Below are 15939 nucleotides of genomic sequence, written 5' to 3'. Positions count from 1 at the left end.
AGCCTCTCCTGAGGATGCTTTCCCTTCCAAAAGGCACATCCTATCTCCATATCATCGTTCGGCTGTTTGTCAACCAGCTGTTTGACCTACTGCAGCTCGTCTTTCTGCTAGCTCCAGTCTCACCGATCACTAGTTCAACGATTGCCGATCGTAAGCTCGCCAATCTCTGCTTGCCAGCTCGCTGATCACTGATTGCTAGCTCTCCGACCTCCAGTGGCCGATCGCCAGCTTGTCTTTCACTGATTGCTAATCGTCAGCTTGTTGATCGCTAGCTTGCCGATCGCTACATCACTGATTGCTAGCTCGTTTTCCTCCGGTTGTTGACCTCCAGTCTCGCCGATTACCAATCATTAGCTCGCCAATAGTCGATTGCCAACTCGCCAATCGCCGATCGCTAACTCACCGACCACAGATCGCTTGCTCACTGACCACAGAATGCTAGCGCGCCTCCCACCGATCGCTAGCGTGCTGATCGCCGATTACTAACTCGTCTTTCACCGATAGCTATTCGTCAGCCTGCTGATTGCTATCTCGCCGATCGCCAATTGCTAGCTTGTCTTTCTCCGATCGTCAATCTCCAGTCTCGCCGATCGCTGATCCCCAGCTCCCCATTAGTCAATCGTCAGTTTGTAGATCGCTAGCTCGCCGATCCCCAATAGTCGGCTATTGCTAGCTCACCAATCAATAGCTCACCAATTGCCGATTGATGTTCACCGATTGTTAGCGCAATGCTCTGATTGTCAACCTTACTCAAACCATCCATTTATCAATCGCCAGCACTCCGAGCTCTGATCACCAATCTCTGGCTCGCCGATCACCAACTACAGTAGTCGCTCATTGAACCATACTGCTGTTCCTCAGCTTATCTGATCATCCGCCAGCTCGCCTATTTTTTGGCGCTCCGATTGTTGGCATGCTGGTTGCCAACTCGTTGATCGTCAGCCTACCTTGCCAGCTCGCTAAAACAATCGCCAGTTCCCATGAGCGACTTGTCGACAGGTGACTACTCGCGAGCACTCTTCAACTGCACAGTGGCCACAATAACCCGCCCTTGACCATTATCAACGTTTGCCAGAACCTCCACGGGTCAAAGACCCCAGCGTCAGTGAGCTGAGAAAGGTCGCCAGACCTTTTCTCAAAAAGAGATAAACTCCCAGCCCAGAAGTGGCTATGGGTATCATCCCTGGCCCGCCTAGTTTACAACGGCTGCTTCAGGATTCGATCTCTCTAGTGATGGCTTGAGTCCGATTAGAATCAGGCCTTCAATTCCCCGGACATTCTGATTCCCATGGGACCAGATGAACGGACAGGCCTCAAATTGTGGGTGTCAGACGAGAATCTGCGAAGCGGTGTAGATATTCTCGTCCTCCCCCCGGACTTGATGTTGTGCTTAGACACATCAAAAGAAGGGGGAGGGGGGGAGGACTAACGTGCTGCACCACATGACCTCAGGCCTCTGGCCAGAGTCCGAAAAGTACCATCACATAAATATCTTGGAGATGAAGGCCCTCTAAGTGGTCCCTCGACAGTCCCATCAGTTCCTGGCGGGCCACTCAGTGGTGGTGATGAGCGACAACACCACAGTAGTGGCTCACACTAACAAGCAAGGAGACACTTGTTCGCAGCCCCTATCCCATCTAGGAGTAGAAATACTGAGATGGGCCGAAGTCTGCTCGGCACTGCTATCATCTCGCTTCATTCCAGGCAAGAGGAATGTGCTCGCAGACAATCTGAGCAGAGCATCTCAGATAATGTGTACCGAATGGTCTTTGGATCACCTAGTAGCCTACAAAGTCCTGAATTTGTGTGGTTCTCCAACCATGGATCTGTTCGCAACGCCCCTGTACTTCAGGCTCCTGCTGTTCCCCAGTCCAAGACCCCAAGGCTCTCTGGCAAAATGCATTCCCACAACGGTGTGGACGACAACAACGTTTATTCCTTTCCCCCCGTTCTGTCTGATGAAAAGGGTATTCAACAAGGCCAGAACATCAGTCAACCTCTAAAGGACTATCATAGCTCCGCTATGGTATCATGCGAAATGGTTTCCAGACCTTCTGCAGCTCCTGACAGAGCCTCCAAGAGAACTCCCTCCACGACACGATCTAATTTGACAACCTGACATCGACATATACCTCAAAGCTGTAGCTTCGCTACAACTGCACGCCTGTAGACTACCCAGCACCTCCTCATTCAAGGAGGATTTTCGCAACAAGTTGCAAAGAGGATGTCTCAATATATGCGGAAATCCTCAGCAGCAGTCTACCAGGCTAAGTAGAATGTCTTCTGGGGTTGGTATCATGGAAAGGGTCTCTCTCCAATTGATGCCACTTCCAGTAGTAGTGGAATTCCTCGAGTTTTGTGGGAGGAAAGATTCCTTTCCGTTTCGGCAGTGAAAGGCGATCACTCAGCCTTGAGCCTTGCCTTCAAACTGAAAGGAAGGGACATCTCATCGCTAGATCTTTCCTTACTCATATTATTATTATTATTATTATTATTATTATTATTATTATTATTATTATTATTATTATTATTAATTGCTAAGCTACAACCCTAGTTGGAAAAGCAGAATGCTCTAAGCCCAGGGGCCCCAAGAGGGAAAATAGCCCAGTGAGGAAAGGAAACAAGGAAAATTAAAATATTTTGTGGACAGTAACAACATTGAAATAGATAATTCCTATACAAACTATAAAATCTTTAACAAAACAAGGGGAAGAGAAATTAGATAGAATAGTGTGCCCGAGTGTACCCTCATGCCTTTGAATAGGTGTGGGCTTCCTTAGGACTTCCTGGTCCACCCTCCAAGGACTCTTGCTGCAGCTAGTAGGGCTAGTGTGTAGCCTTCGATGACTTCGGAGGTGGATTCTCTGTCGTGTGTCGACGTAGTGGTGTTGGAGGCATCGTCTGCTGCTGCCAATGCTCTTGCCCCTTCGAACTCTTCAGCGGTTGCTGCCGACTGCGCTCCCCCGTTCCTGATCATCTTTCGAGGGGGAAGCAAAGTCCTTTGTCTGTCTCTCCCACGAGTTTTTCTCCTCCTCGGTGGAGTTTTCTCACAGGGATTCCTCTGTGGAGGACAGCTGCTTCCAAAGGTCAGCTTGCTGATCTACCGGCAGAGGGCGTCCACGATCTAGCAGAGCTCGCCCTCCGCTTCGCCTTAGAGGTGTCCCTTCATCGTCGGGGGGCCCATGTGGTACACCATACAACCTCAGGCCTCTGGTCAGAGTCTGAAGAATGCCTCCACGTAAATCGCCTAGAGATGAAGGCTGTCTTCCTGGCCCTTCAACAGTTCCACCAGTTCTTGGCAGGCCACTCAGCGGTGGCGATGAGCGACAACGCCATAGTAATGGCTTACATCAACAAACAAGGAGGTCCTTTTTTGCAGGCACTATCCCATCTAGCAGTAGAGATACTGAGATGGGCCGAGATTCACTCGATATCACCACTATCGGCACGCTTCATTCAAGGCAAGAGGAATGTGCTCACCGACAACCTAAGCAGAGCATCTCAGATAATGAGTACCGATTAGTCTTTAGAATATCTAGTAGCCAACAAAGTCCTGATTTTGTGGGGTTCTCCAACGATGGATCTATTCACAACGGCCCTAAACTTCAGTCTCCCTTTGTGCTGCTCCCCAATCTCAGATCCCAAGGCTCTTTGGCAAGATGCATTCCAACAACAGTAGGACATCATTGACGTCTACGCTTTTTCCCTGTGTTCCCCCTTTGTTTTGTGTACAAGGGTCATTCCATCTATTAGACGGTCAGAGTTTGGTGGTCTCATTTCTGCAGGTAATGCCTTTTTTTTCTAACTCTATTGAGAGCACAGGTATATCATCCTCAGTCGCCAAAAGCCATGAAACTGGTCACAGTGTGTGCTGAAGGACCTCTCGCATGTTAGGTTCCCGCTTCTAAGCCGTCAATAGCATGTTTCCAAGCAAGTTGGTGGTAGTTCAGAGAATTTTTTTTTTTTGCCTGTCTTTGACTTGATTTGCATAGTTTTCAGCTTCAACTTTAGAATGGGGACATTAAATTTCTGCTGTTACATTAGGTTCCAAATAGTGTGCTTTAAATGACATGTAAGCTGATTCGCTATGTTCTTTTACTGACTTTAAATCTTTGGCAACAGATTCAGGAGCAACAGTAGCATGGCTGATGTTTATCAGGTCTTTGGTCTCTTCTAATGGGTTCACCAAATCATCAGTCAGGTTTACAATTCCAGAAACAGCTCTCGTCCTTCGATGTCGGACCGCTGCAACTAGGCATGCTGTAGATATGACTGGTTCAAGTGACACATATCTCTCTAAAGCTTGATGTTACTGCATTGCTATTCTGCTGTGAAATAGTATCATGTTACAGCACTAGTGTTCAAACTAAAGTGACAAGTTCCTCCTTGGGTTTTGGTGTCTTTGTATTCTGTGAACCTATCTGAATGGAAAACTGGCCCTGTTCTAATACTTGATGGTTGTGTGGATGACTCTTTGGTAGATGAGGCATTTCAGCATAGTAAGCTGGAATATAACGTGCACAGTTTGTTTCCTTATACTCAAAACACAGGGGAATGCATTCCCAAATGCATGCCAAGTGTAACAGACAATTTCATTCCCTGGAAGCTCAGATGAGACCCAAAAGCTCAACTACTATATTGAGATAGCTCAGCCAGTATTCAGATAATGGACTGTGTTTGGGTACAAGTCTATCCAGAAAAGATGGGAAGTGATGTAGCAAAATTAGGGCCTGCTCATTCTGCAGTTTCTTCATAGGTTTGCTGAAATATATCATGATCTAGATCATGTATCACTTATAGTCCAGTTTCCAACGATATTTTCATTTCTGGGTGATTTTCTTCTATCCAAAGCATAAACCTTTTTCATGCCAACCACATAAAGATTTGTACATAAATTCATGGCACTTGACACCTCTGTTATAGTGTCTTCCCTCCAGTACATTGGCAATGGAACCTTCAGTAATGACCCATGCTTCAATGAAAATGCTTCTAAAGCCACCTTTTTGGAAGTATTTGCCAATAATTGACAAGAAATTTCGGATCATGTGAAAGGCTCCCTTTCTCAAGATGTCTTACTGGTATCAATTTGGATTTTTCCAAGCAATCTCTACAATTTTTGTGTACAGAGCCAGATCACATACAACCACTATTTCCTTAGATTTAAGTGGATCTCGGATTTGAGTTTGGTTCTGGATCTCATTCACAGTTGACTTGTCTGTTGCAGGTGTGTTTATGGTTGGAAGGTAGCCAATAGCATTCTGAGATGTACAGTTCTCTTCTCTCATTATTATTATTATTATTACTAGTTAAGCTACAACCCCAGTTGAAAAAGCAAGATGCTAGAAGCCCAAGGGCTCCAACATGGAAAAATAGCCCAGTGAGAAAAGGAAATAAGCAAATAAATAAAAGCTATGAGAAAAAAAACAATTCATCATCATCATCATCTCCTCCCACGCCTGTTGACGAAGGGCCTCGGTTAAGATTTCGCCAATCACAAATTTAGCATAAATTTAGCATAAGCTTTCAAGTCAATATTTCTCCATTCATCATCTACTTCACATTTCAGTCCTCAGCCATATAGGACTGGGTCTTCCAACTCTTCTAGTCCCTTGTGAAGCCCAGCTGAAAGTTTGGTGAACTAATCTCTCTTGGGGAGTGCAAAGAGCATGACTAAACCATCTCCATCTACCCCTCACCATGATCTCATCCACATATGACACTCGAGTAATCTCTCTTATAGTTTCATTTCTAATAATGCCCTGCCATTTAGCTCCCATTATTCTTCTGTGGGCTTTGTTCTCAAATCTACAAAATATGTTGATAGTGTTCCATTATCATACCACGTCTCATGTCCATACAGTAACACCGATCTCACTAAACTGATATATAGCCTGATTTTTATATGTACTTTCATGTGATTTGATTGCCAAATTTTACTTAACGTAGCCATTGTATGATTTGCTCTTTTTCAATATTTCATTAAACCAGAATTCTGAAGATCCTATATTAGAGATCATACCACATATACTTGTGTAATATTCGACTTCGTGTAATGTTCGACCCCCCTATTTTGCCTTGAAAATCACGAATTCATCATATACCTCGTGTAATGTTCGAGTCTTGACTTTGGCGAGTAGGCTATAGGTTATGCCTCAATGGTCTTTTATCTCCAGCATACCATAATTACCAACAAAGTAGGGGTTATGCCTAAGTGCGACAAGTAAATGTATAAAACAAATTGGAACAACACCTAAATACTAACATCTGTTATTCTGTTTACAATAACAATTGAGTATTCAGCGTATATTTTCTAGCGAACACTTTAGTTGCGAACAGCCGATTATCATCACCGCCTAATAGCTTTCAAAAACAAGCAAACACTAAAAGTAGCAAACAAAATTAGTTCACCGTTTTGCATAATAAATTACCATTACCGGTAATTACAGGTAATTACGGTAATTATAATTACCCATTATGCAAATAATTTTTTTTCCTCACAATATATATGAATAAGAATTTACTCATAACTCATCAAGATGTCTACCAAGAAATATAGAAAATTTACTGCAAAATTTAAGCTTCAAGTTATTGCAGCCGCTGAAACTACAAATAACGTTCAAGCCGCAAAAATGTTTGGAGTTAACGAAACTAACGTTCGAACTTGGAGAAAAAATTGTGGATTCAATTAAGAAAATTTTTTTGGGTTTATAATTAATTTCAATTAATGTACCATACCAAGTAAAATAAAATGAGCCTAATTTATTCATTAACCATAACACGTTATAACATACGCAACTCAACTGTTTGCTAGCTTCATACCTGCTGCGTTATGGTAAAGTCATTACTCGTAGCGGGAAAAACTATTTATGATGGTTTAGGAAATAAAATCCATGTTAATAATATGCTTGGTGTTAAATGAACATGGTTAGTACTGTATGTATAAGCCTAGCCTATGTTTACCTACCGGTAGGTAGCCTTATATACATGTAAGCATAGCCTACGATTACCTACCGGTAGGTAGCATAGCCTAGGGTAATGTTCGTTTAGGCCTAGCTTACGTTTACCTACCGGTAGGCCAGAAATTTATACTTTTTTAAATATATATCTCGTGTAATGTTCGACCCTTACTTTTTGAACTGAAAAATAGGCCTTAAAAAATCGAACATTACATGAGTATATTTAAATGATTCCACGTCTTTAATCCTTTCTCCTTCCAATGGTATTTCATCTTCATTGCAAATTCCGTTCTCATCATCTCTGTCTTTCTTCTATTTATCTTGAGCACAGCATCATGTGGTATTTCATGAACTACGGTAAGTAGGCTTTGCAAGTCCTGTGGTGTTTTGCTAATAAGGACAGCATCATCAGCATACTTTAAGTCCACTAATATCCTGTTACAAATCCAGTCCAATCCTTCTCCACTATCCCCATCTGTTCTATGTATTACAAAATCCATGAGAAGGATAGACAACATAGGTGACAACATACTCCCTTGGAATACTGTACTCCAATGTTCACTGGAAATTTATTTGATAAGCCTCCACTAACATTGACTTTATACTTGCTATGCTCATGAACAGACTTAATCAAATTTACATATGGAAAAGGAACTTCATAATAATGTGGGACTCTACAAAAAATTGGCTGGTGCACACTATCAAATGTTTTTTCATAGTCCAAAAATGCCATCAAGTAGATATCTATGAGATGTATCCTTAGGAAACTTTTTTTATGAAGAGTATTGAAATAAGTTGAGTTCTGATAATGCTTATTTTCTCAGTCTTTTGACACTGCCACTTTTAAGATGACATATTCTATGTATTCTTACTTCATTTTTATGGGAGTGAATAAATTCTTCAACTCAAGTAGGAAGCAAATTTCATTCAAATTCCCATTTATTTTTAGACCTTTCTCGAATCCACTACAGTATTGATATAAAGGAATTGTTTGAATATCTGTACAGGTTTTTTGAGTTGGTTGACCGTAGAAATGCAGTTTGTTTTGAAGTTAGAAGTTTAATTGAAATTTCATCTTCTGAAGACTGTATAGTGGGGGCTATTTTGACTCTTAAAGTAGAAAAATTTGATGGTGACCTGGATCATGACCTTATTCTATGTTACCTAAATTGTTTTGACTAAACTATTTCAGATGAGTCTCAAAAGCCTGTGGCAGCTTTTGTGAATTCTTTAGCAAGCATAGGAACAATTGTGTTCTTTAATGGTTGGTACAATATCCAATGCACAGGTACACTTTTTAGTTACTCCCCATATTATGCCAAATATAGATTAAGTGGTAATATTAGTAGCCTTCAGAATGTTAATTAAGTGATGCTCTGAGGTATATTTCTCATAAACCCTCATTTTCTTCCTACTTTTCAGTATGTACTTCTTAAGATTTTTCTTTGGTACATTCAAGGGAATCTTTTCTGTAACAGTGATATGATTTTGAGTTTCTAGTCTGGCAAGAGGTCCAGCCAGTATGGCTATAGGACTTTCGTCTTATAGGAGAACGTTATGATGACTCTTTGTTAGAGATCCCAGTTGGAGGAATCTTCTTCAGATTTATTTTAATTCTTGTATGCACCAACTCTTTTGATTTGAAGTTTTTTATAACTGAATTTAGCATTTGAATTTTGTATTTTGTGGAAAGGCCTTTTTTTATTACTTCATAAAGTAGCATACAGGTATCATATTAGAAATTATAGTTTGAATTATAATGTACAATGTACTACAGTACTGTATTGTATTTAGAATGTTTGGTAATTCTTTTTTTTTTCAGATGGTATCACATGGCCCTGCAAGTTTATCCACGTAATGGGAGACCCTTCAATCAGCTTGCTATCATAGCTGCTAATCAAGTAAGATTTTATAGAAAGAATAGAAATGATATATTTAGGATATAATCATACAATGGTGTGATAATTGTGACGGTCGGTAATTTCACTTACAGAGAAATCTTGGTGTAGATTCTCAAATCGAAACAATCCTCATAATGCGTTGTAAGGGAAGAATTAGGGAAAATAGTAAGTGCATTACCCGATATACTTTCTTGCCAAAGATTCAGCCTTTTAATTTTTTTATTAGACTACCCTAGTTTTAATTATTAAAGTCATACAGCTACCTTTTTTTCCAGCAGGTGCTAGAACCCTATGTTTCTCATCTACCTGTATTTGTCTTTTTTTGACTTAGCTAATGCTATGTAAGGTAATTTAATTTAAAGTTCAAAGTGTCTTGATACATACATATACCAAAGGCACTTCCCCCAATTTTGGGGGGTAGCCGACATCAACAAGAAACAAAACAAAAAAGGGGACCTCTACTCTCTACGTTCCTCCAGCCTAACCAGGGACTCAGCCGAGTTCAGCTGGTACTGCTAGGGTGCCACAGCCCAACCTCCCACATTTCCACCACAGATGAAGCTTCATACTGCTGAGTCCCCTACTGCTGCTACCTCCGCGGTCATCTAAGGCACCGGAGGAAGCAGCAGGGCCTACCGGAACTGCGTCACAATCGCTCGCCATTCATTCCTATTTCTAGCACGCTCTCTTGCCTCTCTCACATCTATCTCCTATCACCCAGAGCTTTCTTCACACCATCCATCCACCCAAACCTTGGCCTTCCTCTTGTACTTCTCCCATCAACTCTTGCATTCATCACCTTCTTTAGCAGACAGCCATTTTCCATTTTCTCAACATGGCCAAACCACCTCAACACATTCATATCCACTCTAGCCGCTAACTCATTTTTTACACCCGTTCTCACCCTCACCACTTCGTTCCTAACCCTATCAACTCGAGATACACCAGCCATACTCCTCAGACACTTCATCTCAAACACATTCAATTTCTGTCTCTCCATCACTTTCATTCCCCACAACTCCGATCCATACATCACAGTTGGTACAATCACTTTCTCATATAGAACTCTCTTTACATTCATGCCCAACCCTCTATTTTTTTACTACTCCCTTAACTGCCCCCAACACTTTGCAACCTTCATTGACTCTCTGACGTACATCTGCTTCCACTCCACCATTTGCTGCAACAACAGACCCCAAGTACTTAAACTGATCCACCTCCTCAAGTAACTCTCCATTCAACATGACATTCAACCTTGCACCACCTTCCCTTCTCGCACATCTCATAACCTTACTCTTACCCACATTAACTCTCAACTTCCTTCTCTCACATACCCTTCCAAATTCTGTCACTAGTCGGTCAAGCTTCTCTTCTGTGTCTGCTACCAGTACAGTATCATCCGCAAACAACAACTGATTTACCTCCCATTCATGATCATTCTCGCCTACCAGTTTTAATCCTCGTCCAAGCACTTGAGCATTCACCTCTCTCACCACTCCATCAACATACAAGTTAAACAACCACGGCGACATCACACATCCCTGTCTCAGCCCCACTCTCACCGGAAACCAATCGCTCACTTCATTTCCTATTCTAACACATGCTTTACTACCTTTGTAGAAACTTTTCACTGCTTGCAACAACCTTCCACCAACTCCATATAACCTCATCACATTCCTCATTGCTTCCCTATCAACTCTATCATATGCTTTCTCCAGATCCATAAACGCAACATACACCTCCTTACCTTTTGCTAAATATTTCTTGCATATCTGCCTAACTGTAAAAATCTGATTTTGATAGGTTTGCTAAAGGTAATCATCTGTTCCCTAGTTTACAATTTAGCTTTCGTAAAGGCCTTTAAGCATGTGATACCCTTCTTACAATATCCAATGCTGTACAGAAATCCCTTGACTGTGGTCAGGAAGTTTGTATGATTGACCTTGATTTTAGAGCTGCCTTTGACTGTGTTAATCATGAGGCCCTTGTTTTCAAACTCAAACAGTTTGGAGTGGGTGGGTCGTTTCTTAGCATCATTATTGAACTTTTAAGTAATAGATCATAAGAGTTGTTGTTGATGAGCACCGTAGTGAGTTTAGGAATGTGATATCTGGTGTTCCACAGGGTAGTGTTCTTGGTCTATTACTATTCATACTATATACACATGACATGTGGTTTGGCCTAGAAAACAAGCTTGTTGCATATGCAGATGATAATACTCTTTTTACATCATTTCCTTCTCTTGAATGCGGATCTGAGGTTGCTGATTCTGTGAATAGAAATCTAGCTAAAATTAGTGCATGGTGTAAATTATGGGGCATGAAGTTGAATTTTAAGAAAATCAAAGTACGATTGTAAACAACGACAGTGGATCCTCAACACCCGGATCTCAGCATTGATGATGTTTCTTTAACTCTATATATGACTTTTAAAATTTTAGGTGACATTCTCGATAGCAAATATACTTTTGAGAAACACATTAGGTCTGCCTCTTCTTTTATTGCACCAAAAATTGGCTTATTGAGAAAGTCTTTTAAGATTTTTGGTGGTCAATCTATAATAAAGGAGTGTTTTAATTCTTTCATTTTACCTTGTTTTGAGTATTGTTCTCCTGTCTGTACTTCAGCTGCTGATTCTCATTTTAAATTGTTGGACAGTAACTTATGGTCTATTAAATTTCTTATTCCTAATCTAGATATTAATATCTGGCAGCATCGTTCAATTAGCTAGTTATATACAGTATGTTGTGTAAGATTTTTCATAATTCTGACCATCCTTTACATTCAGATATTCCTGGACAGTTCTGTCCTATCCGCAATACTAGGTATGCAGTTGATTCTAATAGTCAGGCTTTCTCCATCATGAGGCTCAATACTACACAGTACCTGTATTCTAGAAGTTTTCTTCGTCTTCTCTTGATCTCTTGTTTCATATTCAAATAAAAATATAATTTTTGTGAGATTTGTATATTATGACTTTATAGCACAGTATAGTATGCAGTACATATATCAGCTTTGCAATCAAATATGCTGTTTTACTTTTGGTTTGGCAAGGAAGGCTTATAACTTAAATTCAAATCTATATAAGATAAGCATTGTTTTAAAGGCCTTATTGATTATGCGTGCAGTCTTAGGAAACATATATACTAACTTTGGAAATATTATCCAAGGAAGGTAGGGATCTATAATATATTTCACATTACTGTTCTTGACATTCCATGTATTTGTATTTTTTTATACATATAAAAATCCAAGCTGTCTTTAATAGGTTTGAAGTTTTCAGCAAGTACATACATTTTTTTTGCAAGAAAATTACAATTTTCAGAATTGTAAGAAATGGTTTTTGTTGGTGTTAGAAGAGCTTAGCCTTATAGATGTTTGATTGAGTATAGGTTTTGTATGTCAAGATTTTTCTGTTATAATTGACTAGAATTTTGCTATTAGAGATGAACTGATTGTAAGCATCTTGTTCGTTTAAGCAGACCTTAAAGTTCAGATAGAAAGAAACTAATATACAGTGCTTACTGCAATTTGCATTACAGTGTTATTTTTTTGGCCAGCTAACATCAGTGAGATGAATACAGTACAGTTTGAAAAAAATAATCAAAGAAGACTCTTCTCTGTATGCTGGGGACCTATGATTGTTATTCTTGTAGTGCCTGTATTGTATTTTATTAATTTTTAATAAATTTTGTTTTGACAGTTGGAGAGAGCCTTATTTGATGAGGGGATATATAGAAGTATCATTTTACACTTTGTTGATATCTGTTGATTGTTTTCTTCATTAGAATTATAAACAATATGAATATGAGTTATAGTGGCATAATTCATTACATTACAGAACTATGTTAGTAGATAACCCTGTTAAGTAATAATCTATTGATGTTTAGAATTTGGAAATGAAGTTTACCAGTGAAGTCTCCTGATGAATTAGTTTACCAAAACCCATTAGAGTATAGCAAATAGGTGCTGTACATGTGACATTATATATCATCTGTTTGAGAGACCAGAAATATAAGGAAAATTTGTTTATATATCGAGTATAATGGTACTTATCCTCATTAATGTTTCCTTTTTCAGAAACGACCATTAGATGTTGTATACTATTACATTCGTTCTCTAACAGCTTCAAATCCATTTGTGTCTGCCCGTGACTCGTTGGTGTCAATGTTTGATGACATCAGGAAAAAGGTAAGCATTTTAAAGTACCTCCACTGTGTCATTTTTTAGATGTTTTTAGGGTGATAATAGTGTATTTTGAAGACATAATTGCTGTAAATGCTTATATACACATTCAAGAAAACATGTTCCTGATGGGTGTAATGATTTATGTTGTGAAATTTTGTGGTTTTTTTTCTTAAGATTTATTTTACTCGTTTCTTGATTATTTTTGAATTGGTGTCTAATGAATTTTGATAGTAGTTTTTTTCATATGATAGATGATTGAGCAACTGGATATCTGTAACTTTTAAGAATTTATGCCTGAAAACTTTAAATCATTCATTCATTCATTCTATCTATTCAAAGTCAGTGTATTATTTTAATTAATTTATAGTGATTTTGACTTTTGTACGTCATATAAAATATACTGTATGTTTTTTACACCACTGGACTGTATACAGTATTACCTTGAGGGTCTCCAGTGCAGTATAGAATATAGATATACTAAGATAAAAATATAATTTTTAAGGAACTGGAAAAACTTTAGATGTTTTTCATTATTTTATTTATATCCTGCAGAAAAGAAGCATTTTTAAATCCTTTTTCAGTTTTATTTAAGAGTTTTAATTTTAATGTTTTCCCATGGTAGAAATTTTTAGCAACAATTTTCCTTGTATATTTTTAACATGGTTCGTTGTATTGCATTGGATAACGGGACTTCTTTGTAGATACATAAAATAAACTCTGTAATGAGATAATCATGATGCTAAATATATAAATAATTTCCAAGTAGAAATGGTTGTCAATTGAAACAGTTTTAACACCCTCCCAAGTAGAAGTGTTTAGAGACTTAGGAGAGGAAGGTCAACATTCTACATAATCCTCTGCTCTGAGGATGACAATCATTTTATGCATGTCTCCTGTCATGGGAAGTTTGTATTTGAGCTAGGTTTTTTTATCACTCTCCTAGCAAAAATAATTTTCATATGGTAATAGCATTCTTGAATTGAAGTTTTTTTTTTCCTCAAGGGTCCTTTAAGGAAGCCATATTTCCATGAATTATAGTATCTCCTATATGCTGAGACTTACTTATAATCTATCGTGTCATGTTTTCTTTAATTGTTAAAGGGACATGAGACTCCTCAGACCAGTTTCAGGGAGAATGTAAGTCATTTGATTATTCCAGAAAAAATAAGCTCCTGACTAATTCAGTAAAACTAGGCTTTCAGACTATCTCAAAACTGTCACTTATTTGGTCCTTTCAAGTACTGGTCTCTAATATTTCTTAGGCTTCTCAGTGTGGGCTTTAGGGGTGAACTACCTCATCTACTCACTATTTTTCGTAAGTTTAATTTAATTTTAATCATATGCAACCAATGAGACCCAACACACAGTCTTTCATTTCTATGTACTATACAACATAGGAATATTTTTGACAAATTTTGACTTGTTTAGTAGTATCAAGTAGTGTGAGGTGTATTATTTGATCCATGAGGATGCTTGCAGACAAAACTATTTAAAGAAGCCTGGTCTTTTTACTTTCACTTCAGTCTATGTGAATTTTCTTATTTCCTCTTTCCCCTTCTTTTGGTTTAGTTAGGCTGGGAAGGCTTTTAGGTTGTTTGCTAAAGTTCATTTCTGTAAAATAAAAAAGTTAATTGTCTAGGATGTGTTTGATTTTCATATTTTTGCTTTCTAGTTCTAGCCTAGGTAATGTATGTAAAGACATGTTGTGCCTAATCAAGATGTGCTACTCACCATAATCGAGTCACATATATATATATAAATATATATTTGTTCTGTAACCGAAATACAAACCACGCTATTTACATAGGGTTTATTTTTCGGCGTGGCTGAAATGACGAGCCATTAAGTTTTTAACGAGGGTTAACTACCCCCCACTAGTTAGCAGGGGGTAGGGAAGGGGTAGCTTGCTACCCCTCCCCCCACACACCTATGAGTTGTCCCACTTCACTTTTTGGCTCAGACGAAGACAGACGTTGCTGTTTTTCGTCCTCGTTAATGACAGCCTTAATTTTCTTTTTGTCTTTTTCTAGTGCTGTGTGCTTGGAAGTTGGCCTCGATCTTTGTCATCGTTATGCGCAAGTGCCCTGGACTCGCTGGCCGCCCTTGTGGGACCTTCATGTCAGCGGAGGACACCGATCCTCACACCCTTTGCCCGCAGTGCCGAGGCCGACGGTGTGATAGAGAGAATATGTGTGGTGAGTGCAGGAAGTGGTCTGCCTCCCAGTGGGAGAAGTTCGGCCGCCGGCGTAAGAAGAATTCTAAGAGAGACCGTTCTCCTTCAGGGGTAACCTTGAAGAAGGAGGGCTCCAAGGACTCCTCTTCCGCTGCCCGAATCTCCCCCGAAGCTCCCACTCGAGCGGTCTCTCCTGAGAGGCTGCCGAGTGGTAGCGCAGGCCCTAGTGGTGTTTCCCGACCTCGGGGTGCGGAAGAGGGCGTTGCCTCTCTTAGCGTGGCAGCTCCCTCTTCTCCTCCAGGGGAGGATGATTTGGATTTTGAGGAATTTGACCAGACTGTTGCTAATAATGATTTGTTTCAGCCTTGGGCTTCCATGGGGCTTAAGGGCACGCCCTCCAAGGAAGCCCTTTTTGACCTGATCCAGTTGGGGGCTGCGGTCAAACAGTCGCCGGTAATACTGGAGGTATTCCTTTCTGATTTTGTCGACACTGTTTTGGCCGAGCCTTCCGACGGGTCTGGTCAAACCCTTGATGATGCTCCTGTTCCTTACGTTGCTGACGGCCCTCCTCCTCCCTCCGAAGATCCTCCGAGGGGGGAGGTGGGTCCACAGTCTCTCCTGCGGGTGGGTCTCCCCCTCGGGGGAGCGCGCTGACAGAGACTCCTCTTCGGAGGACTGATGACCCGGACGCCCTTTCTCGTGGTCGTATTCGACGTAAGGCC

General features: G+C 40.1%; 1 protein-coding gene across 1 annotated transcript in view; it reads left to right on the top strand.

Annotated features, from left to right (window-relative positions):
- Positions 1–15939, top strand: part of LOC137652334 (telomerase-binding protein EST1A-like) — a 406355-nt gene that overhangs the window by 40875 nt on the left and 349541 nt on the right. Inside the window, 2 exon segments of the mRNA XM_068385678.1 lie at positions 8779–8857; positions 12937–13047. Of these exon segments, the coding sequence (XP_068241779.1) occupies positions 8779–8857; positions 12937–13047 (190 nt within the window).

Source organism: Palaemon carinicauda, chromosome 13 (assembly GCF_036898095.1).
Source record: "Palaemon carinicauda isolate YSFRI2023 chromosome 13, ASM3689809v2, whole genome shotgun sequence".
Classification (NCBI taxonomy): domain Eukaryota; kingdom Metazoa; phylum Arthropoda; class Malacostraca; order Decapoda; family Palaemonidae; genus Palaemon; species Palaemon carinicauda.
Note: the sequence above shows the minus strand (reverse complement) of the source record. Positions and strands in the feature narration are given on the sequence as shown.